The 22,288-nt window shown below is 39.1% G+C and overlaps 1 protein-coding gene across 1 annotated transcript; it reads left to right on the forward strand.

Moving 5' to 3' along the window:
• The first annotated feature begins 16,447 nt into the window (after positions 1–16,447).
• Positions 16,448–21,863, forward strand: LOC149045053 (uncharacterized). The gene is made up of 3 exons (XM_089205829.1): positions 16,448–17,614; positions 17,798–18,449; positions 21,760–21,863. Exons 1-3 carry the CDS (start codon positions 16,448–16,450, stop codon positions 21,861–21,863), a joined length of 1,923 nt encoding a protein of 640 aa, XP_089061955.1.
• The last annotated feature ends 425 nt before the right edge of the window (positions 21,864–22,288 follow it).

Raw genomic sequence — 22,288 nt, forward strand, 5'->3', positions numbered from 1 at the left:
GATTGCAGCATCTTTCTTAATTGGTTAAACTAGTTGAATGCTTCAACTGCACAAAATGCATAACTAGCTTAACTGGTTCCATCACACAAACTGCACAATCTAGCTTAAGTGGTTTAATTATTTAAGATAGGTGTATGGCACTTGGGGCGCTTAACGCACATTCACCAGATGTTAGTGACTCTGTGTTGTTCTTGTTGCTCAGTAATTATCCGATACCCTTCTCCTATAATACTTATTATTTCCTGGAATCTAACTGTATAACCGAGACTGATCTTTTAACGGTTAAATCATCGCAAAATCTATCTGAACTGGTTAAATTTACTTCAAAGAACAAACGGCAAAAACTGCTTGAGGTAGTTAAAATAGTCAATATATTCACATTAATTCGACTGGTTAAATAGTTAAACTAGGTAAGACAGTTAAACTGCACAGATTGCAATATCTTTGTTAATTGGTTGAGGTAGTTCAAATTGTCTAAGTGGCTGATATAGCTCAAGTACAATGTTTTCAGCTCTTTTTCACCACAAAAAGCTTATCTGCGCGTTTGCAGCTGACATGTGTTGATTATAGCTTTACTTCAGTCAAAATAACTTCACTAAATTACACTGTTTTCGGCTCTTTATTGGATCCGGAAAACGTTTTTTGCCTGTTGCAGCCAATCGCGCTGACTTTTACCAGACCACTGAAAACAACGTTTTTACTTCTTCGTCGCTAAGTTACGCTATTTTCAGCTCTTTTTCACGAAAAATTGGTTTCTGTCTGTTTAGAGCTTTTTACGCTGTTTTTGGCTTTATCGCACCGAGAAAAGGAATTTTTGCCTGTTTTTTTTACCAGTCACGCTTAGTGTATCTTATCTTCCTCAAACCGATGTTTCTGCTTTCTTCTTGCTATATTTCTCTGCTTTCAGCTTCATACCACCAGAAACATGTTTCTGACGCTGCACCGAAAACAGCTTTTCTGCCTTTTTGCACCTAATCACGCTGTTCTTAACTAACGTAAAGGCGTTTTTTGGCTTCTCTGCTGTTGTCATGCTGTGTTTAGAGCTTTCTCGCTCTAAAAACTTGTTTTGTGGCCTGTTTCCAGCTAATCCCGATTATTCAACCTTTATCTCACTCAAAAAAACGTTCTTACTCTTTTCTTGCTAAATTAGGCAGTATTCAGCTTTTTCGCACCTGAAAAAGGTTTTTCGCCTGTTTGCAGCTAATCACGCTGATTTTAGCGATATCTCACTCAGAAGAATGTTTTTGCTTTTTCGCTACTAAGTTAAGCTTTTTTCAGCTCTACCGCACTGAAAACCCTTTTTTGTGCTTGTTTGCTGGATGTACGCTGCTGTTATCTTCCTTGCACTAAAACCTGGTGTTCTAGCCTGTTGGCAGATAATCGACTGTTTTTAGCTTGATCTCAACTCAAAACAACGTTTTTGCTGTTTTGCTGCTAAATTACCCTGTTTTCAGTTTTTTTTTGTACTGAATTAAGAGTGTCACCTGTTTGCAGCTAATGACGCTGTTTTAAGCTATATCTCACTCATAACAACATTTTTCTCTCTGTGATGCTAAATTACGCTCTTTTCAGCTCTATCGTACTGAAAACCCTCTCTATACTTGTTCGTTGCTGTTACACTGTTCTTACCTTCCTTGCATGAAAAGTGGTTTTCTAGCCTGTTCGCGGCTAATTGACCGATTTTAGCTTGATGTTTCCGAAAACAACGTTTTTGCTGTTTTGTTGCTAAATTAGGCTGAATTCAGATGTTTATCTGCTTGCAGCTAATAGCGGTTTTTTTAGGCTATATCTCACTCATAACAACATTTTTCCTGCTGTGGTGCTAAACTATGCTCTTTTCAGCTCTTTTGCACCGAAAACCCTATTTTTTGCCTGTCTGCTGTTGTTACACTTGGTCTTCTGGCCTGTTTGCAGCAAATTGACTGATTTTTGCTTGATCTCACCTAAAACAATGTTTCTACTGTTTTGTTAGTAAATTTCGCTTTTTCCAAATTTTTTTGCACTGAATAAAAAATTTAGCCTTTTTGAAGCTAGTCACGCTGATTCTAGCTATACCTCAATCAAAAGAACGTTTTTTGCTCTTTTGGGTCCAAATTACACTCTTACAAGACTTTTTTCACGGCATAAAGGTTCTGGCCTGTTTTCAGCTAATCACGCTGATTCCAGCTATATTTCACGCAAAAAAATGTTTTTGTTGTTGTGGTGCTAAATTGCGCTGTGTTCAGCTTTTTCGCACTGGAAACGGTTTTCGCCTATTTGAAGCTTTCCCCATTGATTCCAACTATATCTCACTCAAAAGAAAATTTTTGCTTTTTCGCCGCTGTATTTTAGCTGTATTGCACCTAGAACCTTTTTTGTGCTGGTTTCCTGGATTTACGCACTTTTTTTTCTTCCTTGAACCAAAACCGGTGTTCTGATGTTTCTGACATTCAGAATCTAGCTGAACTGAGTGAAGTAGCTAAAATAGTCAAACTATTTTAATTGATTCGACTGGCTAAATAGTCAAACCAGCCAAGACACTTACATAAACTGGTTTTCTGCCCCTTTCCAGCTAATTGACTGATTTTAGCTTGATCTCACTGAAAAGAACGTTTTTGTTGTTTTCTTGCGAAATTGTGCTTTATTCAATACTCCTTTTTTTTTGCACTGAATGACGATCTTCCCTGTTTGCAGCTAATCACGCTGATTTAGCCACATCTCCCTCAAAAGAAGGTTTCTGCTGTTTTGGAGCAAAATTAGGCTCTTTTCAGATGATGTTATTAAGAGATCCTCGCAGCTAAGAACACTACTGATACCGGTGTAGCGCTCTACCAACTGAGCTAACAAGCCAACTTGGAGATGGTCAATGTGTTGGGTCCAAATAAACCATCCAAGTAATGAATGACGATTTTAGATATGTGAAGTTCATATACTTGCACTGCGGTAAAGAGATGATATTAGGAGATCGTCGCAGCTGAGAACACTATTGAAACGAGCAGTTGATAATAGGACCTGAAAAAAGTTGGCTTGTTACCTCAGTTGGCAGAGCCCTGCACCGCTTCAACTACTGTACGGGCCGGAATTTTTCATAGATCCTATTATCAACTACTCATTTCAGTACTGTTCTTAGCTGTGTGGATCTCTTAATATCATCTCTTCACAGCAGTGCAAATATATGAACTTCATATATCTAAAATCATCTCTATTTTCAGCTCTTTCGCACTCGCCAAAGGTCTTCTCCTGTTTGCAGCTACTCCTTGGTCTTTCTGCAGATAATCAGTATGATTCTAACTTTATCTCACTCCAAAGAATGTTTTTGTCGTTTTGTTTCTAAATTGAGCTGTTGTTAGGTTTTTTTGCATCGAAAAAGGTCTTCGCCTGTTTGCGGATTTATCACGCAAATTCTAGCTGTTTCTCACTGAAATGAAAGTTCTTTCCTGTTTTAGTCCAAGACTGCAATGTCATCACCTTTTTTCGCACTGGAAACGGTTTTCAGCTGTTCGAGGCTAATCACGTTCTGTTAACTTAAATCTGAATCACAACAACATTTTTGCTTTACGCTGGTAATTTACGCTTTTTTCAGCTCTATCGCACCCAAAACCATTTTTGTGCTTGTTTGCTCTTGTTATGCAGTTTTTACTTTTCTTGAACAAAAACTGCTTTCCTGGCCTTCGCCAAGTGACTGATCTTAGCTCAATCCGACTAAAACGAACGTTTTTGCTAATTTGTTGCTAAATTACGCTGTTTTCAGCTTTTTTGCACTGCATAGAGGCTTTGGTCTTTTTCCAGGTAATCACGATGATTCTCACTTTATCTCACTCCAAAGAATGTTTTTGTTGTTTTGTTGCTAAATTACGCTCTTGTCAGGTTTTTTTGCACCGAAAAAGGTCTTCGCCTGTTTGCAGCTTATCACGCTAATTCTAGCTGTTTGTCATTCAAATGAAAGTGTTCACCTGTTTTAGTCGAAAATCGCAATGTCCTTACCTTTTTTTGCACTGGAAACGGTTTTCAGCTGTTCGAAGCTAGTCACGTTCTGTTTACTTAAATCTGAACCACAACAACATTTTAGCTTTTCGCTGCTAATTTACGTTCTTTTCAGCTCCATCGCACTGCAAACCCCTTTTGTGCTTCTTGCTTGTTGTTATGCAGTTTTTACTTTCCTTGAAAAAAAACTGCTTTCCTCGCCTTTTTGTGGTCAATTGACTGATTTTAGCTCAATCTGACTAAAAAGAAGGTTTTTGCTGTTTTGTTGCTAAATTACGCTGTTTTCAGCTTTTTTGCACTGGAGAGGCTTTGATCTTTTTGCAGGTAATCACGATGATTCTAACTTTCTCTCACTCCAAAGAATGTTTTTGTGGTTTTGTTGCTAACTTACGGTGTTGTCAGGTTTTTTTTGCACCGAAAAAGGTCTTCGCCTGTTTGCGGCTATATCATGCCAACTCTAACTGTTTCTCACTCCAATTAAACTGTTTTCCTGCTTTAATCAAAAATTGCAATGTCCTCACCTTTTTTTTACACTGGAAACGGTTTTCAGCTGTTTGAAGCCAATGACGTTGTTTTAACTTACATCTGAACCACAACAACATTTTTGCTTTTTGCTGGTAATTTACACTCTTTTCAGCTTAATCGCACCCAAAAACCTTTTGTGTGCTTGTATGCTGTTCTTATCCAGTTTTTACTTTCCTTGAACGAAAACTGCTTTCCTGGCCTTTTTCGAGCTAATTAACTGAGTTTACCTCAATGTGACTAAAAAGAACGTTTTTGCCCATTAGTTGCTAAATTACGCTGTTTTCAGCTTTTTTGCACTGGAGAGAGGTTTTGGTCTTCTTGCAGGTAATCAGAATGATTGTAACTTTATCTCACTCCAAAGAATGTTTTGTCAGGTTTTTTTGCACCGAAAAAGGTCTGCGCCTGTTTGCGGCTTTATCACGCTAATTCTAGCTGTTTGCCACTCCAATAAAAGTTTTTTCCTGTTTTAGTCCAAAACGGCAATGTCCTCACCTTTTTTTTCCACTGTTTTTCCACGGTTTTCATCTGTTCGAGGCCAATTACGTTGTTTTAACTTAAATCTGAAGCACAACAACATTTTTGCTCTACGCTGTTCTTATCCAGTTTTTTCTTTCTTTGAACGAAAACTGCTCTCCTGGCCTTTTTTGGGGCCAATTGACTGACTTTAGCTCAATGTGACTAAAAAGAACGTTTTTCCTCTTTAGTTGCTAAATTACGCTCTTTTCAGCTTTTTTGTACTGGAGACAGGTTTTGGTGTTCTTACAGGTAATCAGAATAATTGTAACTTTATCTCACTACAAAGAATGTTTTTGTCGTTTTCATGCTAAATTACGGGGTTGTCAGGTTTTTTTTGCACCGAAAAAGGTCTTCGCCTGTTTGCTGCTTTATCACGCTTATTCTAGCTGTTTGCCACTCAAATAAAAGTTTTTTTCCTGTTTTAGTCCAAAACTGCAATGTCCTCACCTTTTTTCGCACTGGAAACGGTTTTCAGCTGTTGGAGGCGAATTACGTTGTTTTAACTTAAATCTGAAGCACAACAACATTTTTGCTTTACGCTGGTTATTTACGCTCTTTTCAGCTCTATCGCACCCAAAACCCTTTTTGTGCTTGTTTGCTGTTGTTATACAGTTTCTACTTTTCTTGAACAGAAACTGCTTTTCTGGTCTTTTTTGGGCCAAGTGACTGATCTTAGCTCGATCTGACTTAAAAGAACGTTTTGCTGTTTTGTTGCTAAACTACGCTGTTTTCAGCTTTTTTGCACTGCAGAGAGGTGTTGCTCCCTTTGCAGGTAATGACGGTGATTCTAACGTTCTCTCACTCCAAAGAATGTTTTTGTGGTTTTGTTGCTAAATTACGGTGTTGTCAGGTTTATTTTGCACCGAATAAGGTCTTCGCCTGTTTGGGGCTATATCACGATACCTTTACCTGTTTCTCAGTCAAATGAAAGTGTTTTCCTGTTTTAGTCCACAACTGCAATGTCCTCACCCTTTTTCGAACTGAAAACGGTTTTCGGCTGTTCGAAGCTAATCACGTTCTGTTAACTTAAATCTGAACCACAAGAACATTTTGGCTTTCCGCTGGTAATTTACGTTCTTTTCAGCTCTATCGCACTGCAAACATTTCTTGTGCTTCTTCGCTGTTGTTATAAACATTTTACCTTCATTGAACAAAAACTGCTTTCGTGGCCTTTTTGTTGCCAATTGACTGATTTTAGCTCAATCTGACTAAAAAGAACGTTTTTGCTGTTTTGTTGCTAAATTACGGTGTTTTAAGCTTTTTTGCACTGGAGAAAGATTTTGGTTTTTTTGCAGGTAATCACGATGATTCTAACTTTCTGTCACTCTAAAGAATGTTTTCGTTGTTTTGTTGCTAAATTACGGGGTTGTTAGGTTTTTTTGCACCAAAAAAGGTCTTCGCCTGTTTGCGGCTATATCACGCTAATTCTAGCTGTTTGCCACTCAAATTAAAGTTTTTTTCTTTTTTTAGTCCAAAACTGCGATGCCCTCACCTTTTTTCGCACTGGAAACGGTTTTCAGCTGTTCGAGGCAAATTACGTTGCTTTAACTTAAATCTGAAGCACAACAACATTTTTGCTTTACGCTGGTAATTTACGCTCTTTTCAGCTCTATCGCACCCAAAACCCTTTTTGTGCTTGTTTGCTGTTGTTATGCAGTTTCTACTTTTCTTGAAAAGAAACTACTTTTCAGGCCTTTTTTGGGCCGAGTGACTGATTTTAGCTCAATCTGACTAAAAAGAAATTTTTTTCTATTTTGTTGCTAAATTACGCTGTTTTAAGGTTTTTGTAGCACCAAAAGAGGTCTTGGCCGGTTTGCAGCTTAACCACGCTAATTCTAGCTTTTTGCCACTCAAATAAAAGTTTTTTTCTGTTTTAGTCCAAAACGGCAATGTCCTCCCCTTTTTTATCCACTGGAAACGGTTTTCATCTGTTCGAGGCCAATTACGTTGTTTTAACTTAAATCTGAAGCACAACAACATTTTTGCTTTACGCTGTTCTTATCCAGTTTTTTCCTTCTTTCAACGAAAACTGCTCTCCTGGCCTTTTTTGGGGCCAATTGATTGACTTTAGCTCAATGTGACTAAAAAGAACGTTTTTCCTCTTTAGTTGCTAAATTACGCTCTTTTCAGCTTTTTTGTACTGGAGACAGGTTTTGGTGTTCTTACAGGTAATCAGAATAATTGTAACTTTATCTCACTCCAAAGAATGTTTTTGTCGTTTTCTTGCTAAATTACGGGGTTGTCAGGTTTTTTTTGCACCGAAAAAGGTCTTCGCCTGTTTGCTGCTTTATCACGCTTATTCTAGCTGTTTGCCACTCAAATAAAAGTTTTTTTCCTGTTTTAGTCCAAAACTGCAATGTCCTCACCTTTTTTCGCACTGGAAACGGTTTTCAGCTGTTGGAGGCGAATTACGTTGTTTTAACTTAAATCTGAAGCACAACAACATTTTTGCTTTACGCTGGTTATTTACGCTCTTTTCAGCTCTATCGCACCCAAAACCCTTTTTGTGCTTGTTTGCTGTTGTTATACAGTTTCTACTTTTCTTGAACAGAAACTGCTTTTCTGGTCTTTTTTGGGCCAAGTGACTGATTTTAGCTCGATCTGACTTAAAAGAACGTTTTGCTGTTTTGTTGCTAAACTACGCTGTTTTCAGCTTTTTTGCACTGCAGAGAGGTGTTGCTCCCTTTGCAGGTAATGACGGTGATTCTAACGTTCTCTCACTGCAAAGAATGTTTTTGTGGTTTTGTTGCTAAATTACGGTGTTGTCAGGTTTATTTTGCACCGAATAAGGTCTTCGCCTGTTTGGGGCTATATCACGATAACTTTACCTGTTTCTCAGTCAAATGAAAGTGCTTTCCTGTTTTAGCCCACAACTGCAATGTCCTCACCTTTTTTCGCACTGAAAACGGTTTTCGGCTGTTGGAAGCTAATCTCGTTCTGTTAACTTAAATCTGAACCACAAGAACATTTTGGCTTTCCGCTGGTAATTTACGTTCTTTTCAGCTCTATCGCACTGCAAACATTTTTTGTGCTTCTTTGCTGTTGTTATAAACATTTTACCTTCATTGAACAAAACCTGCTTTCCTGGCCTTTTTGTTGCCAATTGACTGATTTTAGCTCAATCTGACTAAAAAGAACGTTTTTGCTGTTTTGTTGCTAAATTACGCTGTTTTGAGCTTTTTTGCACTGGAAAAAGATTTTGGTTTTTTTGCAGGTAATCACGATGATTCTAACTTTCTCTCACTCTAAAGAATGTTTTTGTGTTTTTGTTGCTAAATTACGGGGTTGTCAGGTTTTTTTTGCACCGAAAAAGGTCTCCGCCTGTTTGCTGCTTTATCACGCTTATTCTAGCTGTTTGCCACTCAAATAAAAGTTTTTTTCCTGTTTTAGTCCAAAACTGCAATGTCCTCACCTTTTTTCGCACTGGAAACGGTTTTCAGCTGTTGGAGGCGAATTACGTTGTTTTAACTTAAATCTGAAGCACAACAACATTTTTGCTTTACGCTGGTTATTTACGCTCTTTTCAGCTCTATCGCACCCAAAACCCTTTTTGTGCTTGTTTGCTGTTGTTATACAGTTTCTACTTTTCTTGAACAGAAACTGCTTTTCTGGTCTTTTTTGGGCCAAGTGACTGATTTTAGCTCGATCTGACTTAAAAGAACGTTTTGCTGTTTTGTTGCTAAACTACGCTGTTTTCAGCTTTTTTGCACTGCAGAGCGGTGTTGCTCCCTTTGCAGGTAATGACGGTGATTCTAACGTTCTCTCACTGCAAAGAATGTTTTTGTGGTTTTGTTGCTAAATTACGGTGTTGTCAGGTTTACTTTGCACCGAATAAGGTCTTCGCCTGTTTGGGGCTATATCACGATAACTTTACCTGTTTCTCAGTCAAATGAAAGTGCTTTCCTGTTTTAGCCCACAACTGCAATGTCCTCACCTTTTTTCGCACTGAAAACGGTTTTCGGCTGTTCGAAGCTAATCACGTTCTGTTAACTTAAATCTGAACCACAAGAACATTTTGGCTTTCCGCTGGTAATTTACGTTCTTTTCAGCTCTATCGCACTGCAAACATTTTTTGTGCTTCTTTGCTGTTGTTATAAACATTTTACCTTCATTGAAAAAAAACTGCTTTCCTGGCTTTTTTGTTGCCAATTGACTGATTTTAGCTCAATCTGACTAAAAAGAACGTTTTTGCTGTTTTGTTGCTAAATTACGCTGTTTTGAGCTTTTTTGCACTGGAAAAAGATTTTGGTTTTTTTGCAGGTAATCACGATGATTCTAACTTTCTCTCACTCTAAAGAATGTTTTCGTGGTTTTGTTGCTAAATTACGGGGTTGTCAGGTTTTTTTTGCACCGAAAAAGGTCTCCGCCTGTTTGCTGCTTTATCACGCTTATTCTAGCTTTTTGCCACTCAAATTAAAGTTTTTTCCCTGTTTTAGTTCAAAACTGCAATGCCCTCACCTTTTTTCGCACTGGAAACGGTTTTCAGCTGTTCGAGGCAAATTACGTTGCTTTAACTTAAATCTGAACCACAACAACATTTTTGCTTTACGCTGGTAATTTACGCTCTTTTCAGCTCTATCGCACCCAAAACCCTTTTTGTGCTCGTTTGCTGTTGTTATGCAGTTTCTACTTTTCTTGAAAAGAAACTACTTTTCTGGCCTTTTTTGGGGCAAGTGACTGATTTTAGCTCAATCTGACTAAAAAGAAAGTTTTTTCTATTTTGTTGCTAAATCACGCTGTTTTCAGCTTTTTTGCACTGGAGAGAGGTTTTGGTCTCTTTGCAGGTAATCACGATGATTTAACTTGCTCTCACTCCAAAGAATGTCTTTGTGGTTTTGTTGCTAAATTATGGTGTTCTTAGTTTCTTTTTTCACCGAAAAAGGTCTTTGCCTGTTTGCAGCTATATCACGCTAACTCTAGCTGTTTCTCACTCTAATAAAAGTGTTTTCCTGTTTTAGTCCAGAATTGCAATGTCCTCCCCTTTTTTCGCAATGAAAACGGTTTTCGGCTGTTCGAAGCTAATCACGTTCTGCTAACTTAAAACTGAAGCACAACAATATTTTTGCTTTTTGCTGGTAATTTACACTGTTTTCAGCTTAATCGTACCCAAAACCTTTTGGATGCTTGTTTGCTGTTCTTATCCAGTTTTTACTTTCTTTGAACGAAAACTGCTTTCCTGGCGTTTTCCGGGCCAATTGACTGATTTTAGCTCAATGTGACTAAAAAGAACGTTTTTGCTCTTAAGTTGCTAAATTACGCTGTTTTCAGCTTTTTTGCACTGCAGAGATAGAGCTGAAAAGAGCGAAAATTACGAGCGTAAAGCAAAAATGTTGTTGTGGTTTAGATGTAAGTTAAAACAACGTGATTCGCTTCGAACAGCTGAAAACAATTTCCAGTGCGAAAAAAGGTGAGGACATTGCAGTTTTGGACTAAAACAGGAAAAAACTTTTATTTGAGTGGCAAACAGCTAGAATTAGCGTGGTTAAGCTGCAAACCGGCCAAGACCTCTTTTGGTGCAGAAAAACGTGAGAAGAGCGTAATTTAGCAACAAAACAACAAAAACATTCTTTGGAGTGAGATAAAGTGAGAATCATCGTGATTACCTGGAAAAAGACCAAAGCCTCTATGCAGTGCAAAAAAGCTGAAAACAGTGTAATTTAGCAACAAATCAGCAAAAACCTTCTTTTTAGTCAGATTGAAAAGAGGCCAGGAAGGCAGTTTTTGTTCAAGGAAGGTAAAAACTGCATAACAACAGCCAAGAAGCAAAAAAAGCGTTTCCAGTGCGATAGAGCTGAAAAGAGCGTAAATTACCAGTGAAAAGTTAAAATATTGTTGTGGTTTAGATTAAGGTTAACAGAACGTGATTAGCCTCGAACAGCTGAAAACCGTTTCCAGTGCGAAAAAAGGTGAGGACATTGCAGTTTTGGACTAAAACAAGAAAGAACTTTCATTTCAGTGAGAAACAGCTAGAATTTGCGTGATAAATCCGCAAACAGGCGAAGACCTTTTTCGATGCAAAAAAACCTAACAACAGCTCAATTTAGAAACAAAACGACAAAAACATTCTTTGGAGTGAGATAAAGTTGGAATCATACTGATTATCTGCAGAAAGACCAAGGAGTAGCTGCAAACAGGCGAAAACCTTTTGCGAGTGCGAAAGAGCTGAAAATAGAGATGATTTTAGATATATGAAGTTCATATGTTTGCACTGCTGTGAAGAGATGATATTAAGACATCCACGCAGCTAAGAACAGTACTGAAACGAGTAGTTGATAATAGGATCTATGGAAAATTCAGGCCCGTACAGGAGTTGAAGCGGTGCAGGGCTCTGCCAACTGAGGTAACAAGCCAACTTTTTTCAGGTCCTATTATCAACTGCTCGTTTCAATAGAGTTCTCAGCTGGGACGATCTCCTAATATCATCTCTTTACCGCAGTGCAAATATATGAACTTCACATATCTAAAATCGTCATTCATTACTTGGATGGTTTATTTGGACCCAACACATTGACCATCTCCAAGTTGGCCTGTTAGCTCAGTGGGTAGGGCGCTGCACCGGTATCAGTAGTGTTCTTAGCTGCGAGGATCTCTTAATATCAACATCTGAAAAAAGCCTAATTTAGCACCAAAACAGCAGAAACGTTCTTTTGAGGGAGATGTGACTAAATCAGCGTGATTAGCTGCAGACAGGGAAGATCGTCATTCAGTGCAAAAAAAAAAAAGAGTATTGAATAAAGCACAATTTCGCAAGAAAACAACAAAAACGTTCTTTTCAGTGAGATCAAGCTAAAATCAGTCAATTAGCTGGAAAGGGGCAAAAAACCAATTTATGTAAGTATCTTGGCTGGTTTTGACTATTTAGCCAGTCGAATCAATTAAAATAGTTTGACTATTTTAGCTACTTCACTTAGTTCAGCTAGATTCTGCAGTTTCTGTGGCTTATTCCTCGAAGTTAATTTAACCAATTGAGATAGATTGTGCGATTTTCCTCAGGTGACTTTAGTTTGACTTTTAAACCAAATGAAGTATTTGAGCTAGATTGTTGAAATTGTGCGGTTGACCTGAATACTATAGTAATTTTCTTCAGTTGAAGCACTGAAGGTAGTTAAACCATATAAACTACTTCGACCACTTAAGTCAGATTGTGAAGTTTGGACTGTTGATCCTCAAAGCCTTGAAGATAGTTTCACCATGTTAACTACTTCGACCAAATAGATAGATTGTGCGATTTGTGCAGTTTAACTGTTATTGCCCTAATGACATTTAGCCCGTTGAGCCATTAAGGCGACATTAAGGCGACTTAGATTGACCATTTGAAGCTCTCTAACCAGTTGACAAAGATTCTGTAGACTGTGCAGTTCTGCTGTTTGCAATAGTTTCACTATTTTACCGTTTGAACTATTTAACCTTCTTATGCATTTTGTCCGGTTGACCTTTTCTTGGCTAGTTTGATCATTTGAACCCCTACAACCAACGGAGATAGCATTGTTGAATTTGTGTATTTAGCTATCTTCGCCGACTTGACTATATCAAAGTTTTTTACTAGTTAATTAAACTATCCAAAACAGTAAAACTGCACAAATTGCACAGTTTATCTCGACTGGTTGAATAAGTTCAAATGTTCAAACTAGCTTAAACTGTTGAAGGGGACAAAATGCATTGCGAGCTTTATAGGTTCGACCGCACAGACTCCTCAATCTAGTTTAACTGGTTAAAATTTTGAAATAATCAACCTAGCAAAAACAGGGAGAGTGCACCATTTGCACTATCTATGTCAAATGGTCCATGTAGTTCAAATGGTCACACTCGATTCATTGATTTACACGCAAAGAAGATGCATAAGTAGCTTAATAGGATCAACTGCAGGAACTGCACGATCACGCTTCAATAGTCAAGGTAGCTAAGACACTAACTGCACAATTTTCACAAATTGCACAATCTATCTTGATTGATAAAGCTTTTTCAAATGGCCAGACGCTATCTTAAAATGACTCAACCCGTCGAATGGTCAATCTCGGTAAGACAGTCGGATTCCAGTAAATACTAAGGATTATAAAAAATAAAAAAGTAATAAAAAAAGGCCGGCGCAAAATTACTGCGCAACAATAACAAAGAATACCTGATATCTGGTGAATGTGCTTAAAAGGCCCTAAGTGTAATGCTTCCATCTTAAATAGTCAAACCACTAAAGGTAGATTGTGCAGTTTGTGCGATGGAACCATTTCGGCTAGTTATGCATTTTGTGCAGTTGGACCATTTCAACTACTTGAACCAATTGAGAAAGATGCTGCAATCTGTGCAGTTTGACTTTGTTTACTGGTTTGACTATTTTACAAGTCGAATCAATGAAAATACTTTGATTGTTTTAAATACTTCAAGAAACTAAGCTAGATCGCGCAGTTTGCACCGTTCATTGATTGAAGCTAATTTGACCATTAAAAGTACTCCAACCGGTTGAGACAGATCGTGCAACTTTTCTTGGTTGACCTTTTACTGTTAAACCATTTGAACCATTTCAGCTCAATTGTTCAGATTGTGCAGTTAATACCAATTAAGCTAATTATGGATTTTGTCCAATCGAACCGTTTAGGCTTCTTTTACCATGTGATTTACTTTCACTAATTAAAATAACTTTTCCAATTTGTACAGTTTATTTGTGTTTGCTTACTTGACTAATTAAGCAGTTGAAGCATTTAAGCTGACTAATAATTCCATTGCGCAAACCGCACAGTCTATCCCAAGTGGTTTAACTAGTTAGGATAGTACTATAGTGCTTGGGGCTTTAAACGCATACTCACCAGATATCTGTCTTGTTATTATTGTGCCATTATTCAAGGCTGGTTTTTTCATGTCATATTTATCATTTCCTGGAATCCATATGCTATCACGTCCCTGAAAGATCGCCACCTTGTCGTGGTCGGCGGGCTTGAGTGCCTTTGGTGCCTTTGACAGAGCTATGCCGGCAGGAGCTTCGTCTCCTGGTAGGGCCACCTAAGCAGGAAAGGTCCGAGGGTAGAGGTCCAACGAAACGCAATCCTCTGGTCCTCCAGGATAGGGGGTTGGGCAGAGGGCTAACAACTTTGTCCCATAAAACTCCCATGTTACGGAAACGACAATAAAGAAAATCCACACTACCGGGCAAGACGGGCTTTTAGAGTCATCCAAAGATACTCTTATGAATGACCGTGGTTAAAGCCGAAAGGAAGCCGCTGACAGGAAGATGGAAGTCTTGAGTGCCAAATGCAAGACCGGCATTGGATTCTGGAATGTAAAAGCTATGCACGAGACAGGAAAGCTGGCACAAGCCACGACTGAGATGAGACGCTACAACCTACAAGTCCTTTGAATCAGTGAGAGCAAAGGGACACGTTCTGGCAGTCACAAAACCATCACAGGAGAGGCAATTCTATATTCCGGAAGAGATCACCAGCGCCATAAAGGACCAGCCATCATCCGCAAGAAAGATCTCGAGGAGTGCCTGCTGGAGTGGAAGCCAATCAAAAGCAGGCTCCTAAAAGTGAGATTCAAAGGGAGACACATCAACACAACTATCATCCAGTGTTACACACCAACAAACGACAGTAAGTAAGACAACGAAGAGCTTGAATCAGAACTGGAGAACACACCGCGTCGTGCGATGAAGATTTTGATGGGAGATCTCGAGGCAAATGTTGGAAATGACAACAGGAACTACGAAAGGGCCATGGGGAGAGAAGCATGTGGCACCATGAAGGACAATGGAGAGAGGCTACTGGACATCTAGACCGCCTTTGATTTTGTCATTGGAGGGACGCTCTTTCCACACTGAGACGTCCACAAGCCTAATTTTGGCACACAATGTTTCTACTGTTTTGTTAGTAAATTTCGCTTTTTCCAAATTTTTTTGCACTGAATAAAAAATTTAGCCTTTTTGAAGCTAGTCACGCTGATTCTAGCTAGACCTCAATCAAAAGAACGTTTTTTTGCTCTTTTGGGTCCAAATTACACTCTTACAAGACTTTTTTCACGGCATAAAGGTTCTGGCCTGTTTTCAGCTAATCACGCTGATTCCAGCTATGTTTCACGCAAAAAAATGTTTTTGTTGTTGTGGTGCTAAATTGCGCTGTGTTCAGCTTTTTCGCACTGGAAACGGTTTTCGCCTATTTGAAGCTTTCCCCATTGATTCCAACTATATCTCACTCAAAAGAAAATTTTTGCTTTTTCGCCGCTGTATTTCAGCTGTATTGCACCTAGAACCTTTTTTGTGCTGGTTTCCTGGATTTACGCACTTTTTTTTCTTCCTTGAACCAAAACCGGTGTTCTGGCCTTTTTGCAGACAATTGACTGATTTTAGCTAAATCTCACTCAAAACAAAAAACGTTTTTGCTGTTTCGGTTCAAAATTACGCCGTTTTAAATTTTGTTTTTTTTCCAACTGCATGAAGACTGTCGCCTGTTTCCAGCTCATTACGCTGTTTTAAGCTATATCTCAATCATAACAACTTTTTTTTTTGCTTCTGTGCTGCTAAATTAGGCCCTTTTTCGCTTAATCGTACCGAAAACCCTCTTTGTGCATGTTCGCTTATACCCTTTTCAGCTTTTTTGCAATGCATAAAGGTTTTTTTTTAACCTGTTTACAGCTTATCACCCTGGTTCTAGCTATACGTCGCTCAAAAAAGAACGCTTTTGCTCTTTTGGGTCCAAATTACACTGTTCTCAGCCTTTCTGCACTGCATAAAGGGTTTTCGCCCGTTTGCAGCTTATCACGCTGCCTCTCGCTATATCTCACTCATAAGAACGTTTTTTTGCTGTTGTGGCGCTACATTGCGCTGTGTTCAGCTTTTTCGCACTGGAAACGGTTTTTGCCTGTTTGGAGCTAATCGCGCTGTTTTAAGCTGTTTTGGTTCTTTACTACCCTATTTTCAGCTTTTCTGCACTTGAAAAAGGTTTTCGCCTGTTTTTTTTTTTTTTTGGTGCTTAATAACGCTCCTTTCGGCTCTATCACGCGGAAAGGATTTTTCGCTTAGTTGCCGTTGAATTTAGCTGGCCCTACTTTTATTACACCGAAAGAGGTTTTCTGCCTGCTTGTAGCTAGTTACATTCATTTCAGCTTTATCTCGCTCAAAACGTTTGTTCTGTTGTTAGCCGCCGAGTTTCGCTATTTTTTTTAGCTTTATTACACAGAAAGCAAACACGTTCTTTTTAGTAAGATAAAAGTAAGATAAGCTCAATTAGCTGCTGATATGCGGAAACCGTTTATCAGTACTTCATTCATTCTTTTTGCCCAAGAATGCTACAATTGTCGCTGTGGGGGGGCTGAAAGTCCTTGGCTTTTCAAACATATTTTATCCAAGTTTACTACTCCTAAATTTAGAGTTCGCCGGCCGGTGGTGTTGTGGGGCGTCCATGGTCTAACCTTGCTTGCAGTACCGGAGAAATATATCACGCTAGATATCACTATAGATATGGACGTAGAGTCACAACCGGGTCCAGAGATAGACCGGAGTTTCGGAGGAGTTAATAAGAACTACCCGATGTTAATGCGAACTAAGCCAGCGTCTTTGAAATGCTCTGAACTCTTGTCTCTCCGAAACAAAGCTTTCAAGCCATCTCCGGCCGTTCTATCTCAGTTCAAGTCACTCGGCATTCTGAGATACCGTGGGCAACATAGTGCTCGAATCTCACGATCCATCTCAACCAAGAAAATCCCGGTGATGCAAGGCCGCCGTTTCATCGAGGCTGAAGGTCGGAAAGTGGATCGGAGTAACTTAATTAACATTCCGCGTGTCAACACAACCGACAAAACATCCACCTCTAAATCAAAGGGTTTCGCTGTCCCAAAATGTTTGTTTACGAACATTTGTGGTTTGTCGAAAACAAAAAGTCGTGTACGAGCACCTGTGGCGCTTGAGGCTGACCTGAGATCTCAGGATATTGATGTGTGTATTGTCAGTGAAACTCATCTTTCCACTAATATGCCGGACGCCGTGGTGAATATCCCAAATTACAATGTGTTCAGGCGGGACAGAGGTTGGGCAGACTTGGACAAAAGAAAAAAAGGGGGTGTTGCGGTCTATGTGAGAGACAGTCTTAAAGTCTTGGATGTCTATCGGTCCAATTTATATGAATTTATTGCTTTAACAGTGCAGTTGCCGTCCGATCACATTATGCTAATTTGCGGCCTGTATAATCCTCCCAAGCATAGCTACCGGGATCTCGACTTAATTAATTATATAATATCTTTTGTGGACCTTGTGTTGAACAAACACCCAGAAGCGGCTATTGTCTGTGGTGGCGATGTAAATCGTTTGGATATGCAAGAATTTAAGGCTTTGTCTGGCTGGGATTTCGTGGTTGATTTTCCCACGCGGGGTAACGCGTGCTTGGATAACTGTATGACCAACCGAGCGGATCTGTTCGGTCAAGCATATTCCATACATATGCTTATTAAGACAGACCATGAAGGCTTTGTTTTACCGGCGGGATTAAAGCTTAAACCTATGCGCCGCAAAGTTCTTGTGCGGGACTGTAGGGAACATCGGAAACAGTCATTTTATATGGCACTCACTGCGCTGGACTGGAGTGACGTCCTCAATGAGGTGGACATAAACAAGGCGGTCGAGGTGCTTGAGGTAAAGATTCGTGCAGTGATGAATAAGTTTATGCCGCAAAAATCTGTACGCATGTCATCGCGTGACCCAGTTTGGATGTCCCCATTAGTCAAGTGTATGCTGAGGACTAAGTCCCATATATCTTTAAAGAATAAGGAACGCCTGTCTTTATTTAATAAGCGCATTTCTGAGCTGATAACCGAGAACAGAAGAAAACTGGCTGCCATTGGTAGCGGTGAGTGGTGGAAGGGCGTGGACGCCCTATCGCAGCGTCGCAGGTCATCGTTGATAAATTTGGACAAGAACTCTCTAGTTCGTCTGAACGACTACTTCGCCAACCTGTGCTATGATGACACTTACGTTAGACCTAGTGATATGGATATCCCGGACAGTGTAAAGCCCCCGAAAATATCTGAGCGGTGTGTCTGGAATACCTTAGTTCATGTAAAGAAAACCGCAACGGGACCAGACGACCTCCCGTACTGGATCTGGAAAGACTGTGCTGAGCTACCCACACCAATCGTCACTCACGTTTGGAATCTGTCGCTGTCTACTCATACATGGCCAGACTCCTGGAAAAGGGCAAATGTTAATCCTCTCCCCAAAGTGAACATGCCTATAGAGGACTCAGACTACCGTGGTATTAATGTTACTCCCGTTATTGCCCGGTTGTTTGAGAAGGTCGTGTATCGTACACAAGCACAGTCAGTCATTGAGAGCAACCTGAGCCACACCCAATTTGCATATAGACAGGCGGGTAGTTGCACAAATGCCTTGCTCGCTATCCAGCACCAGACATACAAGTATTTAGATAGTAGTGACTATAGCGCAGTGCGAATTTTTACCATGGACTTCAGTAAGGCTTTCGATTTTGTGAACCATGCTATTTTGTCTGCCAAACTGAAACAGCTACCTCTAAATCCGTACATTATCAATTGGTATCATAGTTTCCTCTATGCAAGACAACAACGTGTTGTTAGTTATAATTTTTTAGGACAGTGGAAACTTGTCAATAGAGGAACCACACAAGGTAGTGTAAGCGGACCGTATCTTTTTAATATATTTTTGAACGATTTGGAGATTTTTTTTAATGGTTGCCCTGTGCTTTTTAAATATGCCGATGATTCCACTATTCTTTCGCCTATCACTAGGAATAGTGACCCGTCTGCCGACTTAGTAGGACAGTTCTTAACATGGTGTAAAGACAATAGAATGGTCTGCAACCCTTGCAAATGTAAAGAGCTGGTTGTTAGAAAGAAAAATCATAATGTACTCTACTCTCCAATTAATAATATTCCCCAATGTAATAGCTTCGTTTTACTAGGAGTAACTTTACAGAGTGATGGAAAATTTGATGAGCATGTAAGAACTAAGCTTGTCAAAGCAAACAAGTGTTTACACGTCCTACGAACATTGAGAAAGGGACATTACTCTCAGGCAGAGATTGATCATCTTTTTATATCGATTGTTTTGGCTAATTTTAGCTATGCACTTTCAGTCTATGGGGTATCTGAGTCCGATCTTACGGTTGTACAAAATTTTTTAGACCGATGTCATAAACGCGGTTTTATCTCATTTCCAGTTTTTATCAAGAACCTTTTAAACAAACAAGACAGAAACATTTTGAAGAAACTAAAATCAACGGATTGCCACCCCCTGAAAGATATCATTCCTGTCCAAAAGACATATCTACACAATCTCAGGAAAAAAGGCTGCGCGCGCCCGAAAATTAATACACAGCGCTTTATGAACACATTTGTAAACAGGTTGATATTTAAGCTCCATTTATTGTAATGATATACTTTTTAATTCATAATATGTATGTAGATTTCTGTAGTTTTTTCAATTCATTGTAACATAAGATATGTAGTTTTATCTTATGATGGAATAAAGACTTTAAGTAAGTACGATAAAATGTTTTAATGCGATAAGGTTAAAAAAACAGGATAATTTAGCAAAAAAAGGGCGAAACCGTTGTTTTTTTCCATTACATAAAGCTCTAAACAGCCAATTGAGCCAACTCACGTACTTTCTGCGTTTTGCGCAGTTGAACTTTCTCCGCGTTTTATAACTTTCTTCAGTTCAACTGTATTCGCTAGTTTGACTTTTTAACCAGTTAAACTATTTATGGTAGTTATGCTTTTTGTCCGATTAAACCCTATCCCCAAGCTAGTTTGACCATTTATACTGCTTGAACCAATGAAGATAGTTTGTCCAATTTGCGCATTTTAACTGTGTTCCCTTGTTTGACTATTTGACCACTTGAATCAATTTGCCCCGTTTGACCATTTGGACTACTGGATTCAATTAAGCTACATTGCACAGATAGTGCTGTTGAATCATTTGACCCAGTTATGCATCTTGTTCAATTGAATTGTTAAATCTGGTTGTGAATTTTGTGCAGTTAAAGCATTAAGGCTAGTGTCATTTAACGGCCTTAACCAATTAAGATTGCTTGTAAAAATTTGAGCGACTTGACGGTTTTCGCTAGTTTGACTATTTAAACCAGTGAAATAAACGAAGCCCTTTAACCGATTAAGCTAGTTTGACCATTTTAACTAGCTGAACTTATTAAGGGAGGTTGTGCAGTTTAACCATTCAACCTAGTTATGCATTTTGTTCAGTTCAATGTTTTTAGCTAGTTTGACCATGACTACTTAAACAATTCAATACAGATTGTGTTATTTCTGCAGTTTTGCTGTTTTGCTAGTTTGATTATCTAGCCAGGTCAAACAGTTGAGCTTGATTGAAAAGTTTGTGCAGTTGAAGCTGTTAAGTTGGGTATGCATTTTGTCCCTGCAACAATTTTAGGTGGTTTGACCATTTGAACAAGTCTAACCAGTGAAGCGAGATTTTGCGGTTTTTGCAGGTTTACTGCTTTTTTGCACAATTAACACAACCTACGTCAACAGTTTAGACTAGTTCTATTGGTCAATCAAGCTTGAACTGTTGTGCATAGTTATGCATTTTGTCCACTTAAACAAGTTAAGCTTCATGGACCATTTGAACCAGTCTAACCAGTTGACGTAGCTTTAGGGTTCAAAAGGTTAAATGTCCATCGAGCGACAACAGTTGAATTGCACAAATTGGACAATCCATCGTAATTGGTGGAAGTGGTTCATATGGTCAAACTAGCTTAAAGGCTTTAGCCGGACAAAATGCTTAGCTTAATTGGATCAACTGCACAAGCTACACAATCCAGCTTAATTGGTCGAAGTATGTGACGTGGTTAAATACGTTTTGCTTCAATTGAAAAACAATGGATAACTAGCCTAATCAATTCAACTTCACAACCTGGACAATCTAGTTGAAATGGTTAACCTGGTTTCAGTCAAACTGAGGTCGTCTGAAAAAAATTGCACCATCTATCCAACTGGTTAAAGTGACGGTCAGACAAGCCAAGCCAAGCCAAGCCAAGCCAAGCCAAGCCAAGCCAAGCCAGTCAAACTGCACGGGTTGCAAAATCTTTTCTAATGGGTTGAAGTAGTTCAAATGGTCAAACTGTGTATAACTAGTTTAAATGTTTCCATTGCGTAAACTGCACTATCTAGCTTAATCGGTTTAACTAATTAAGATAATCAAAGTAGCGGAAAGAGTAAAAGTGCACAAATTGCACCATCTATCTGAAATGGTTGATGTGGTTCAAATGCTCAGACCGGGTTAATTGGTTCAACTGGACAAAATGAATAACTTTGCTCGATAGGGTCAACTGCACAAACCGCACAATCAAGCTAAATTGTTTAAACTCGTTAAATAGTCAAAGTAGCCAAGACAGTTAAAATGCACAAAGTAGTTCACATGGTTTAACTAGCCTTAATGCTTCTGCTGAATTAAGCTTTTTAAGCTTTATCGCAAGGCAAAAAATTTCCTCCGCTTTTGCAACAAATGACGCTCATTTCAGGTTCATCTCACTCAAAACGTTGTTTCGCTTCTCTGCACTTGAATTATGCTGTTTTAACCTTTATCGTACCGAAAACAAATTTTGTATAAGCATATATTATAATGGGTATATTTACAGGAGATCATGGCAAATTAGGTACAATTGTGGAAGGTGTTGAAGGAGTAGCAGGGCCACTAGTACCAAAAAAATTAATAAAAAAAATTGATAAAAACATTCAGAAAACAGTATTTTGTATAAGCATATATTATAATGGGTATATTTACAGGAGATCACAACAAACTAGATACAATTGTGGAAGGTGTTGAAGGAGTAGCAGGGCCACTAGTACCAAAAGGTGATAAGGGTGATACTGGCCTAGAAGGAAATTAAGATGATACAGGCCTTAAAGGAGATACTGGTGCAAGAGGACTAGGGGAGATAAGGGTGGCAAGGGAGAAACTGATGCACAAGGCTTCAAGGGTTCTACTGGTTCACAGGGGCCACCTGGTAGAGGTGGAGCTGGATCTCAGGGTCCTAAAAGTGGCATAGAAGTGGCATAGAAGATACTGGAGCACTAGGACCAGAAGGAGATACCGGTCCACAGGTTCCAAAAGGTGACAAAGAAGATACCGCTCCTCAAGGTCTTAGGGTGGTAAAGATGACATTGGTGTTAGAAGTCGAAAAGGTTATAGAAGGTGTGTGCGTCCTGCTCGGCTTCTGTGATGAGCAGTCGCCGCTGCTGGTCCATCATCGGAGCATCAGTGCCAACTATATATCTGACACACAGCAGCCTGATGATCTTATAGACTTTGCGT

This window comes from Pocillopora damicornis, chromosome 5 (genome assembly GCF_964200805.1).
Source record: "Pocillopora damicornis chromosome 5, jaPocDami1.2, whole genome shotgun sequence".
NCBI classification, from domain to species: Eukaryota; Metazoa; Cnidaria; class Anthozoa; order Scleractinia; family Pocilloporidae; genus Pocillopora; species Pocillopora damicornis.